The 12,155-nt window shown below is 46.0% G+C and overlaps 2 protein-coding genes across 2 annotated transcripts; one reads left to right on the top strand and one right to left on the bottom strand.

The window, feature by feature from the left end:
- The first annotated feature begins 3,624 nt into the window (after positions 1–3,624).
- Positions 3,625–7,942, top strand: LOC125517291 (squamosa promoter-binding-like protein 4). Its single transcript, XM_048682480.1, has 4 exons — positions 3,625–4,135; positions 4,824–4,963; positions 5,260–5,481; positions 7,405–7,942. Exons 1-4 carry the CDS (start codon positions 3,816–3,818, stop codon positions 7,707–7,709), a joined length of 987 nt encoding a protein of 328 aa, XP_048538437.1. The 5' UTR covers positions 3,625–3,815; the 3' UTR covers positions 7,710–7,942.
- Positions 7,943–8,611: 669 nt separating this feature from the next.
- On the bottom strand, positions 8,612–11,660 carry LOC125517289 (serine/threonine-protein kinase STY13-like). The gene is made up of 3 exons (XM_048682479.1): positions 11,473–11,660; positions 10,044–11,051; positions 8,612–9,218 (listed from the first exon to the last, which is right to left on the bottom strand). The coding sequence occupies exons 2-3, from the start codon at positions 10,958–10,960 to the stop codon at positions 8,879–8,881; spliced, it is 1,257 nt and encodes a 418-aa protein (XP_048538436.1). The 5' UTR covers positions 10,961–11,051; positions 11,473–11,660; the 3' UTR covers positions 8,612–8,878.
- Between the last annotated feature and the right edge of the window lie 495 nt (positions 11,661–12,155).

Raw genomic sequence — 12,155 nt, 5'->3', positions numbered from 1 at the left:
ATGGCAGTGATGGTCTTCGGTTTCTTCGCCCGGGACAAAGTCACAGAGGGTTCGTGCGGCGACCACTTCCTGCCGCCACCGTCTCATTGACTGGTCGTGACGGCCTTCTTCTTCTGTGGTAGCGGATCCATTTCCTCGGCAAGGATGGGTCGTGGCGACGCTATAATATGCCGCACCAAGCAGGGGGCATGGTGGCAACGACGGCGGGAGCATCGGGAGAGGAGGATGTGGCCATAACGAGGAGCGTCGGAGCGGCGTCAGTAGCCACGGGGTCGAAGGATCCGTCCATGGGGCTTCGGCAGCGGTCAGGCGGGGGCGGCGGGCGTTGGGAGGCGGGGATGCGGGCGCGGCGCGGGAACTTTCAACGCGATGGTTGGCTACTTAAGCGTGACACTATTGTTTTGCGGCAACCGCCCAAGTGTTGCTAATTCGCAACACTTGGTGATGTATTTTCAGGTGTTGTAAATTTAGAGTAATACTTTTTGCATATAGGGAATCTATTGGTGCGCCGTTTTCGCTCCCTCATGTCCTCATGATGTAAAAATGCCCTATTATAAGACACATATTGAAGATGCTCTTACTTTGCCGTGCTTCTATCGAGTTCTCGTGCGCGCCAATGAAACAAATGTTTGCCACCACCATAGACGATGACAAGATCACAGAATAAGAGCTTTTTGGTTCGAATGACTTATATACGATAACGGCTTATCATAGGTCAAAAGTTTACTTGTGTTTATTTATTTATTTCCTGACAATGAAAAGGTTGCCGCCATTGTAGGCGATGGCGCCTCTAGGGGAGGAGTGATGACGGTGACACATGTGTGCTGTCTCGTCGAGTCCCTCTTCGAAGTGATGTGCGTGGTGTATCTTATGTGTGTCGCTCAACGGCTGTGATGTTTAATTAATTGGACAATCTATTTTTCATAATTAACTGAGCAACTCTTTTTTTCTTAATCAACATAGGAATCCTGCCATTTCAGAAAAGGCCGTGGAATAAGAGCCTTTTGATCTGAATGACTTTCATAAATCTTCATATCATCATGATTCTTGTAAATATTTATGTTGGTTGTTCAATTTGCAGAACTTTAATGAGAATTTCTTACTTATTACGAATTGTCAGTTGCCAAAATTCTTTGTAACTCTTACTTAGTCCATGACTATGCACATATACATATTCAACGTCACCATAATGTATATTCTTTTGTAAAATATTACTGTGATTTTTAGTGTTTAAATTATACTTTCATTCCTAAATATAAATCTTTGTAGAGATTCCAATATGGACTACATATAGAGCAAAATAAGTGAATCTACACTCTAAATTATGTCTATACACATCTGTATGTAGTTCATATTAAAATCTCTGCAATTCGTCTTGCAAACGATGCATGAACAGGTGACATCAGTCCGGACCTAACGGGCAGTGGCACAGGGTCCAGGGCACACAACTATTGGAGGAGGTGGAGGACAAGACTACCTGGCACTGGGAGCACAATGGGCGCTTCTCGGCCCGATCTGCTTATGCGGCAAAATTCATGGGGCTCGAAGTGTCACCAATGGCTGCCTTCACCTCGAAGTCCAAAGCGCCCTTGAAATGTCGTTTCTTCATGTTGTTGGCGAGCAAAAACAGATGTTGGACCTTTGATAGATTGGCCAGACGAGGACTGCCGCACCAAGACGCTTGCCCTCTGTGTGATCAGCATGAGGAGTCCATACAACATTTGCTAATCGATTGCGTGTTTGCAAAGAAAATCTGGCATGAGATGGGTGAGATGACATGACGTCCAGGGCTCGAGCAGCTGCAGGATGAGACCCTTAGAGAATGGTGTCTAAGACCACTGTTCAAGATATCTTCCGATATTCCGATAAATCGGCCGATTTATCGCTTACCGTTGTCTGAGCGATAAGCTAAATTGCCCGATAAATAAGCTGATATGGCGATAAATCAGCCGATATGCCGATAAACTGGCCGATTTACCCCTTATCATGGGTCGACCGATAAGTTCCCGATAAGCGATATCCCCAACATTGCCTAAGACAAGAACAAAACTCAAGACACCGGGGGTCGACAAGAGCTAAATGCATCCTAGCCATGTGGACAATCTGGAAACATTGAAACGACATCGTCTTCAATGAAGCTACCCCCTCACTTGCAAGGGCCATGGAACGCATCAGAGTGGAAGGAAAGCTCTGGGCCAAAGTAGGATTGTTCAAGGAAGACAATAGAGGCTTCGAGGAACTAGGTAGCAGGTGGGCCGCTTAAGAGTAATCCGTCTAGGTGTAGGGTGGTGTAAGATGGAGTCGGGGATGTCCCCCCCCCCCCCCCCCCCCCCCCGCATGTATAAGATGTAAAACTGGACATTTTGGTAGTCTTCCTTTCCCTCCTTCTCTTCTATAAAGAATGATACGCACACTCGTGCGTATTTGAGAAAAATATTAAAATCTCTAAAAAGACTTATATTTAGAAACAAAGGGAGTACATGGGTGAGGTATATGAGAATGAGGATGTTTATTCAAATGTTTTGAAAAATATTTAAGTTTATCAAAAATTGAAGCAACTTGGAGATCATTTTCGGGTTTTGTTTACTTTATCCAGATAATTCTTTTTCCTTTTGGCTAAAATCAGTTTGATGTAAATTAGTTTTTGTTCTTCTAAAAGTTAATGCTAATAGATAGAGCATCCAAAATAAGTTGTGAAAATGCACAAGCTGTGTCCAGCTATCCACAAACGGGGCTGCTACAAATCATCCGGATGATTTCTCTAAGAAATCATTCGCCTATTCAGCCGTTCGATTGGCGCACTGGTGGCCGTTGAATTACAACGATGCCACGGCAGCAGCGAGTCAACGCAGCGTCAGTGCAGTCCCAGCGGAGCTCTCCAACGCAGCACCACGGATGGCGTCCGGCGAGCTCCATTGCAATCCCAGCGCAGCTCCGATGCAGCACCGACGCTCGAGCAAAGCTTCATTGCAACTCCGGCCAAGCTGCAATGCAGCCTCGGCGGAGCTCCAATGCAGCGCAGACGGCTCTGGCGAAGCTCCATTGCAACTCCGGTCAAGCTCCATTGCAGCCCTACCGGAGCTCCATCGAGTGTCGACGTGTCCGGCGAAGCTCCATTGCAACTCCCGTGGAGCTCCATTGCAGCCCGGCGTAGTCCAAGGCAGCACCGACGGCTCCGGCTCCATGGGTCGCATGTCGCTTGCTGCACTGCAGCTCCCCGGCGATTCGCGTTGCGGTGTCACTGGTCAACGGCGAGATCGTGGAGTCGCAGTGCTGCCGTGGTCACGCCTAGAAAAAGGAGAAGAAGCAGGTGGAGCGGTGGTGGCAGCTGGTGGTGCCTGCAGCAGCGGGTTGGGTTGGCTCATGCAGCGGCGGTTGCCACGACGACGGGCCGGTGGCCGGTGGCGGCTTGCTTATCCTGCATCGGGAGGAGATGGGGATTTGCTTCTGCAGCGGTAGGAGATGAGGGATACAAAAGGCACGCGGAGAGGATAAGGTTGCCAAGTCCACGCCACGCGGGACACGCGTCGCTAGGACGAGGCGACTTACGCGTCGCTGTTATAAGTTGGATGAAAATAAACGATTTCCATCCACAATCCACTTATGGCAAGCCAAGCATAGAAAAATGGTGGGAAAGAACAAGAAAGGGGAAAATGAGAGAGAGAGGGGACCGAACACTAAAAAAGACTTTGCCTTTTCTATTCCAAGTCTCTCTTCCCCCATCCCTGCTTCTCTTCTTCTCCTGCACAGTCCACACTGTTCATCTCCTCTTCGATCCCCAAATCCCAAGCTGACCAACCAAGCCCCCGCCCCGCATGGAGTGGACGGCCCCGAAGTCCACCCCGCTCTCCCCGCCCCACCTCCTCTGGGACTGGGGCGACGCCGCCGCGCCGGGCTCCTCCGGCGAGGCGGCGGGGAGGCGCGGGAAGGAGAAGCGGGCCAGGGGGGAGGCGGCCGGCGGAGGAGGCGGAGGCGGAGGAGGAGGGGGCGTGAGGTGCCAGGTGGAGGGCTGCGGGGTCGAGCTCCGCGACGCCAAGGAGTACCACCGGAAGCACCGGGTCTGCGAGGCCCACACCAAGTTCCCCCGCGTCGTCGTCGCCGGCCAGGAGCGCCGCTTCTGCCAGCAGTGCAGCCGGTGGGTGTTTCTTGACGCTCCGAGGTTGTTCGCCGGAGTTTATTCTTGCACCCTGGCTGCTCGCCGGAGCCGTGCTTTTCTTTGACTTCTGCGATTGCCCTCTCTCTTTCTCCCTCTCTCTCTCTCTGCAAAGCTGCAAGCTCGATCTTTCTGCGATTGCTCTTGCTCTACTCCGCGCGTGTCTTTCGTTCTTGGAATTCCGGGAAGCAGGAGATTCAACGACCCCCCGTCTATCTGCGAACTCCGCACTTCCTTAGACCATGGTGCAAACGCGCCGCGCTATAATTCTGTTCGTCGTCAGTTGATTAATCCGGGAGCCTTGTGTTTTTGTGTGTGTCCGGAAACTGTGGTTATCCTGTGCGGGTACGGCTTGTTTCCCGATTTGGGAGGCGAAGATGCCTTTTCCCCACAATTATAGTACTGTCGACCTGTGGAGAATCGTGCTGCATGGCATGGCTGAACGGCTGTGCAAGACCTGTTTCCAGTTTTGGCAGGGCACTTGTCCCGCGCGTGTGTGCACTTTTGGGCTGAAGTTCTGTTGTGCTGTGGCTACTGTGATTCAGTTACTGTGTGGAGATTTCTCCTCTGTGTATGCATACTCTTAGATCTTAGTTGGTACATATATAAGTAGTCTATATTTGCAGTACTGTCTGTGGTTTTGCTGATTGCCTGGCCTTTGGTGATCAAGGTTCCATGCGCTGTCCGAGTTCGACCAGAAGAAGAGGAGCTGCCGGAGGCGGCTGTCCGATCACAATGCTCGGCGCCGGAAACCACAGCCAGACGCATTCTCCTTTACACCGGCAAGGCTCCCGTCGTCATTGGTGTTTGGTAATATGTCCATACTTTAAGTGGGTAATTATGCGGGATTTGTATTTTTCCTTGCTCTCCACACCATATCGCACTGAAACTACTGTTCTTTATGCTTAATTGGCTGGTTGTGAGTTGAACTTCTTCGATAAATTGTGTTTGAGCTAGGTATGAGTTTCGGCTTTCGCTAATGCCATGATTAGTCAGAAATTATCTTCAATAGTTGATATATGAGATGATAGCTAGTCGTTTGAATTTTTTTTTTACTTTCTTATACCTTTTACAAATAATAAATGCTTTTGCCATTGATGTTACAGATGATAGACGGCAAATAAGTTTTGTCTGGAATAAAGATCCACTCAGCCATGCAAGGCCTTTCCCATGTTCTCCATGGGACAGCCCATCTGACTTCAAGCTCCCGCAAGTGAAGGAAATAAGAGAAGTATCAATCAATGGACAAGTTCATTTTGATAAATCTCATCTACCCAATGCTGTTCCAGCACTGAGTCATGACATAGCTGAGCTGCTACCAATGAAAGGTATGATTTGTCAGTCATTTTGTATCTATCGCAGTTCACATCGATGAAAAAGCTGCGTGCTAGTATCTTCTTTCCTAGGTGGTCTGGCACATTTATTACGGGCAAAAAATGTTACATGTAATGTAGGCCTCTTTGATTCGTGGGATTCCAAAAACATCAGAACAGGGAAAAGTTGGATTGTAATACCATGCCATCTTGAATCCCACAGGATTGAAAGATGTTTGATTGTACATAGAAAATAATAATATAGGAATCATCCCAACTGGTTTGAGTCAATTGATTATTTTAGAATGGAGTACAGAAGACCTGTAGGAAAAATTCCTACGGGTTACCATCCTACATATTGAACAACCAGCATAGGAAAAATTCTTGAACATGACAAACGTATAAAATTTCCTATGAAAATCCTTGAATCGGAGAGAGCAAACTCCGGTTCTCTGTTCGGAAAAGTCAGCACTATAAAAATGTGGTTCCACTCCACCCAGTCAGACCGAGGAGGATGCTTTCTTGGCCTTCACTCATTCTCTAACATATGTGAATCTTACACTACAAAGCTTACTTTGAACTAGCTAGGCGCTGTTTAGGTTTTCACCCGGTTTTCCTTGATGAGCTAATCAGCCCGCTTTTTCACTTATTCTTTTTTGGCACTTGCTTTTATGCGGTGCATTCCTCTTTCTGGCTGTTCTTGTAAGGCCCCTTTCTAATCAATGGATTTGGCACTCTCCTGCCAACATTCATTTTTTTCTTTCTTTGAACTCCTGCTGTTCACGAGCATTTATAGTTCCCAACAAGTGGGAATGTTTCCCCATTAAAAAATGTCATCATTGATATATATACTCCTCTGTTCACAAATGTAAAACGTTTTGGCTGTTTAAACTGCCAAAATGTCTTGCATTTGTGAACAGAGGGAGTAGTTAGTCTTTGCTCTTTGGTTCCAAAGCCTTGATGGCTTTACATTTAAGAATCAGAAAAAATACTCATTGTAGATTAACTGATTGCTCTTTGGTTCCAAAGCCTTGATGGCTTTACATTTAAGAATCAGGAAAAAGAATCATTGTAGATTAAATGAACTGGACTGTTAGAGAAAAAAGAGGTTTTATGCTAGATTGTGTGGCAAAATTTATGTTTTGTGTAGTTTTTCAGCCTGAGGTGATTTGACTTAAGTTGTTTTTCAGTATTGACATATATTACTAGTTTTCCTGCACCTACATATAAACGTTAGTATGCTTGGATATATGTAGTTAAATGTCCTACTTACAACATGATTAATCAGTTAATCACTACTATGAATTTCCGTTGGAACAACTTGCACCTACATTGCACTGGATTAATTGGGCTTCAGGTATAGCTGAAATAACAATTATAATGATACCAATTTTTTTATAACAATGAATATCACACATTTAAAACTACAATCAATAGTGATCTTGTGGTTAGACAGCTCTGTATTGCATAAAGAATGATATCAAATAGCTGATCTTGTATATTCAAATGTTTGTCACGACCCATGTGAAAAGATGGTGTCATGGCAGATACTTTTGGTAATATGCATAAGTAAGCATAGGAACTCTCAAATTCACTTTGGTATGTCCATTCACTAAAGTCCTTGATAGTGAATAATAGACTGTTGAGTCTCATGCCTCAAAACAGTTAAAACCAAAAGCTTAAGCTGACGAGGAAAGGTGGGCAATATACTCATAATTCAACATGGAGGACTAGTTATATATAACCAAATATACTGCAGTTTGCTTGTCAGCAATTCTGCTCAATTGTTTTCGATCGAAATATATCTCGAATGCATATGAGCCACATGATGTTCGTTCACCTTTGTAGATATCTCTGCTCCCAACATTTGGATGTTCTTGAGTGTCCATACTTTGGTGAGGGAATCCTTTTGATTGACCGATTGATGAATTCCTGTAGGTCCGGACGCATCTGTAACCGCTTCAAAATTAGGTGGAGCACCGGATCTTCAGCGTGCTCTCTCTCTTCTGTCAGCTAGTTCTTGTGGATTACCTGATCCTGTACAGCAAGCATCTTGTCTCGTCCAATTCACTGGTGCCAGCCAAAACAGCCGGGGCCCTTCACCACATGGAGGGAGCCCTCCATCGGCGTCCTGTGCCGAAGGACAGCCCATGGCACCATCGCCTCAGTTCGTCCGTTTCACCATGGATGGCGCCAGCAGTGGCTATGAATCCACTTTCTTTGGCGTAAACCGGATGAATTGATGCGCGAGACGCACTGTATGATTTTGGATCTACAGCCAGGAAGAGCTTATGCAAGAACTGCTCCTGTCAACTACTATCGGAGTGGAAAATCTCACTGTTAATGTTACCTACATACTCATTGGTCACCTTGTTATTTTTCCATTGTACAACCCTGCTGCCATTTGTTGGCTCGTTTTGAAACCATTGTTGATGAATCTGGACATGATTTGTTTCATAAAGTGACGACTTGTATATTTTCTTCTCCCTGACAAGCCATTTGCACCAGTAATCTCCATTACTGATTTGCGGCGATCTTTTTTACCATTTGCTACGCCGGAAGAGGGGTATCATAGACGATATGATTTCATATTTGTTATGCAGATAACACTAATTTGTTTCATTGCGCAGGCCGAAGAGAACAGTCTAATTTGACTTGCCCACAATTTAAATTATAATTTTGTTCTGTAGAACGTGCACACACATACATCAAAGAACAGACTATAATCATATAATTCCAGGTAAAGAAAGCGATCCTGTCTCCTCAAAGCAAACTATCCAAACAGCTCGCGTTAGGACACACAAGATGTAGAACCGGGTCACCATCACGGTTGTCTTCAATATAAATCAGCCTGAATCTGGTCAGTATGTGGCTGATACTGAGGCAGAACAGACACTAAAATATACAGCTCAACAAGTTGTGATTTTCAAAATGAAACCACCAGCTGGATTGCTCATATGTTGAAGTGTCACCATGATTATCATAAACTTTGGATCAAGTGACAATGATTGATCCAATTGACAGGTTACCAACCAAGCAAGAATTGGTGTAAAAAAAAGGCAAAAATATTATGAACCACAACATAGTGTCCAGGCAACCGACACCACAGAAATCAACATGATGAAGAACAACAGCACGCAAATGCGAAGCACAAACTTGCACGAGTACAAGAGCAAGCGGATATTATTAACACGGAAAAGCTCCATTTGGTCTTTGTTAGCATACAAGGCAACATCTATACGAAATTACTTTTACTTGAGGTGTGCAACTTACACAAGACAGAATGCGCACTGGTAAAGGCACACAGACCCCACACACTGACAACGATGAACACATTGGCATTGCCTCTTTTCTTCATCCTTACCTGTTTTCTTCCCTAATGCCCGCTGCGATAGTCTAACCTGCTTTAGTTTCAGTCGGTGGTCATGGGTTCAGCAACGCAGCAGCGGAAGCGTGCTTTACGGACATGGCTCACAACCTCCATCTCGGCGTTCTCAAGCATGCAGACGATCTCGGTGAATGGTGGGCGAACTTCAGGGTTTGCATCCCAACAGCGCGTCATGATGTGGGTTAGGGAAGGCAGGCAGTCATGTGGGATTGCTGGACGAGCACCCTTATTTACAACAGCAAAAGCCGCCTGAACAGCTGTCATGTTTGTGAAAGGAAGCATGCCAGTTATAAGCTCCCACAAGACAATCCCAAAGCTGTAGACATCAACCTTATGATCATAAGGCCTGTGCTGGATCATTTCCCTGCACACAAAAAAGACCAACCACTACATCATCAATTATATACACAGCATAATGCTGGAATTTTGGCGAGAGAGGAGCAAACAGAAGCAGCTTGTTACTATGAGACAGTCGAAGTGAAACAATTCTCTACCATTTCTCCATGTATGCAAAGAGAATTTAATATATAAAACAGAAAAGGGAAAATTGTATGCTAGTTATGTTACTGGTATAATAGCCCGCCACTGTACCCTACTACCCTACTGTTGAGAAAACAGTTGCCAACTCTGCAATATTTCAATTTTGATTACGATGGACCATGCTTTGTATGGACAAAAAGTTGGAACTGTTGTATAATAGACTTGCTTTGTTAATAATTATAAGGTTAGTCCAACCTTCAATCGTTTCAGGGGTGCAGCAGAAGGCTGTTAATCAGATGCAAAATTAAGATGGCACTAGGTAGATGATACTTCTGTTTAACACAAGGCAACAACGTGTACAGTTTGAGTTATATGAGAGCCCGGTGCATACAATTGGAGCATCCAGGTACATTGTGGGGAAAAAATCTCTATGGACAGTTTGTAAATATCACACTACAGTAATAGATTATTGGCAAGCAGCTGAATGTTCTACGGTGAAGGTTTGACAACTGTATAAGCGGATACAGGATTTGGCATGTGCAAATAAATTAAATGACAAACACCATAGATTTCAAATGTTGAAGATAACTATATACTCCATCCGTTCCAAAATAGATGACTCAATTTTATACTAACTTTGTACTAAAGTCGGGTCATCTATTTTGGAACGGAGGGAGTACATATGAAACCAAACATCAATTGAACTTACGGTGCCATCCAGCGGTAGGTTCCTGTCTCTGGTGTCATCCCCTCTGTTTTCACTTCAATTCGAGCAACTCCAAAGTCAGCAATCTTAATGGATCTGTCTGCTGCAATTAGAAGATTATCCGACTTCAGGTCCCTGTGGATAAATCCCAAAGCATGCACATATGCCATTCCCCTCGCAACATCCAATGCTTGTTTGACAGCCAGCCTCAAAGGTACCGACTTGTTCTGCCTTTTTGCCAGGAACTGCCTGACTGAGCCACCTTTTGCATACTCAGTAATAATGCACCACACAATTGACTTCCTGCAAGCCCCTATAAATCTTACTATATTTGGGTGCCTTAGGGTAGATAACATCATAACTTCTTGGACAAACTGCTGTTCCAACGATTGTGCTCTCTCGATATCATTTTCAGGCTTCTCCAGCAGCTTAATGGCAACATCTTCTCCAATGTAGGTACCCCGGTACAGCTTCCCAAAGGCTCCCTGTGCAAAGGGAACCCCCATATCCAACCTCCCCAGATCAATGGCCCACTGCTGGTACTTGCTAAGTATCTCTGTTGGATGATTTGGGTCCATCAGAACCCTGGCCAATGCATCTTCATTTAGGGTGTGCGCAGCCACACGGTTGGGACGAAAGACGCTGTTGCCAACCGAATAGCTTGCAGTTGGGGCATCACGGAGGCCCGGGTGCTTAAGTATGACGGTGCGGGACTCGTTCGAGCCCACACTGCTGTTGTCCACAGACATGGTAACGGAGCCACCGGCGAGGTTGTAGTTGTCAGTGCTGTCGACAGACATGTGGGAGCCCTCCCCAATTTTCTGATAGTAGGGCATGCTGAAGAAGCCATTGAACTCGTTCTCTTGCATCCCCTTGCCGCCACCGCCAACCATGCCATGAAACCTTGCCCCTTCAGCCATGTCAGAAGATCCAAATGCTACAACTCGAGCTGCTGCAGATTAACTGTACATCCTCAACTAAGAAATGCTCTCTTCCGTACACCCACGAGACCTGCAATTATAGCAAGTTGAACATTAGAAATGAGTTATCAAGCATACACAGCATGTAATTCTCGTTTGAAAGTACCAAAATCGCTTATCTTACAACCAAGAACATTTTCTGTAAATGACAGATATAATATTTTTTTGCCCATTTTATGTAAATACCAAAATTACATCTATACTACATGTCTACACACGAACTTTAAGCCCTTCAACCTAGAAAAACAAGAAAAATTCCTCCAGACCCTTCCCAGCTCGATCGCCCATCCCTCCAAAATCCGTCAACCAGGCGCAACAACCCAGCACACGGTGAGGCGCAAACGACCCATCCGCCTCCAAATCGCGCGAAAAACCAGCAATCGATCACCCGAAAAACTAACAACCGCGCGATTGGGGACCGAATTGGGCGTGAGCGAGGCGGGACTTCTTACCCCGGCAGGAAGCAGGCCGATCAGGCAGGCGGCGAGGGGCGGGATCGCGGGGGCGGAGGGGAGGAGAAGGATTCCGAATTGGCGTGTGGGGCTTGCTGCTCGGCGCTGGCTTTGCTTTTCTCCGGAGACCGGAGCAGAGACGACGACTCCAGAGTGGGAAAGTGGGGGGAGGGGTGGAGAGAGAGGGGGCGGAGGGAGAGGGGGCGGAGGGAGGAAGTCGTTAGTGTGGCTGCCGTTTATGGTTTACACCCCGAGCTTCTGGGTTTCTTGGTTCAGTCCTTCCCTCACCCCCTTGGCTGCAAAAATAGGAAGAAAAAAATAGAACGTAGGCTGTTGGATCTGGGATGGATGGCCTGGATTTGTCATGTGGGAGCCATCGAAAGGGCCTGCTTTCGATATAGGTGTTAGCCAGGCGGTTTTCGACAAAACGATCAAAGTTGTTCGACTGCTCTCCCGCTCGAATTTGGTGCGTTCGTCCGGGATCAGATGGTCCATGTTGAATTTTTCTGTTTTTGCACCCTAAGAGATGCTTGTATTGTAGTATCCTCCTTTGTTCTTCAGCTCAATGGCGCGAAAAGTTAAATTTGCACCAATATACGATATGACGAAAGATAGAGCAAGAATGGTGATATATTGGTGGCAGGTTCCTCTTCTTTCATCTTCCGGAATACACAAGAGCTTCA

The sequence above is a fragment of the Triticum urartu genome, chromosome 6 (assembly GCF_003073215.2).
Source record: "Triticum urartu cultivar G1812 chromosome 6, Tu2.1, whole genome shotgun sequence".
NCBI classification, from domain to species: domain Eukaryota; kingdom Viridiplantae; phylum Streptophyta; class Magnoliopsida; order Poales; family Poaceae; genus Triticum; species Triticum urartu.
This window is presented reverse-complemented; position numbering and strand designations above follow the sequence as displayed.

What these genes read in the sequence shown, in the direction of transcription:
- LOC125517291 (XM_048682480.1), top strand. Translation starts at nt 3,816, where the DNA reads ATGGAGTGGACGGCCCCGAAGTCCACCCCGCTCTCCCCGCCCCACCTC. An exon ending in CCCGTCGTCATTGGTGTTTG is followed by an intron (nt 4,964 to 5,259) that starts GTAATATGTCCA and finishes TTGATGTTACAG; the next exon opens with ATGATAGACGGCAAATAAGT. An exon ending in TGAGCTGCTACCAATGAAAG is followed by an intron (nt 5,482 to 7,404) that starts GTATGATTTGTC and finishes GAATTCCTGTAG; the next exon opens with GTCCGGACGCATCTGTAACC.
- LOC125517289 (XM_048682479.1), bottom strand. Translation starts at nt 10,960, where the DNA reads ATGGCTGAAGGGGCAAGGTTTCATGGCATGGTTGGCGGTGGCGGCAAG. An exon ending in ACCTACCGCTGGATGGCACC is followed by an intron (nt 9,219 to 10,043) that starts GTAAGTTCAATT and finishes TTTTGTGTGCAG; the next exon opens with GGAAATGATCCAGCACAGGC.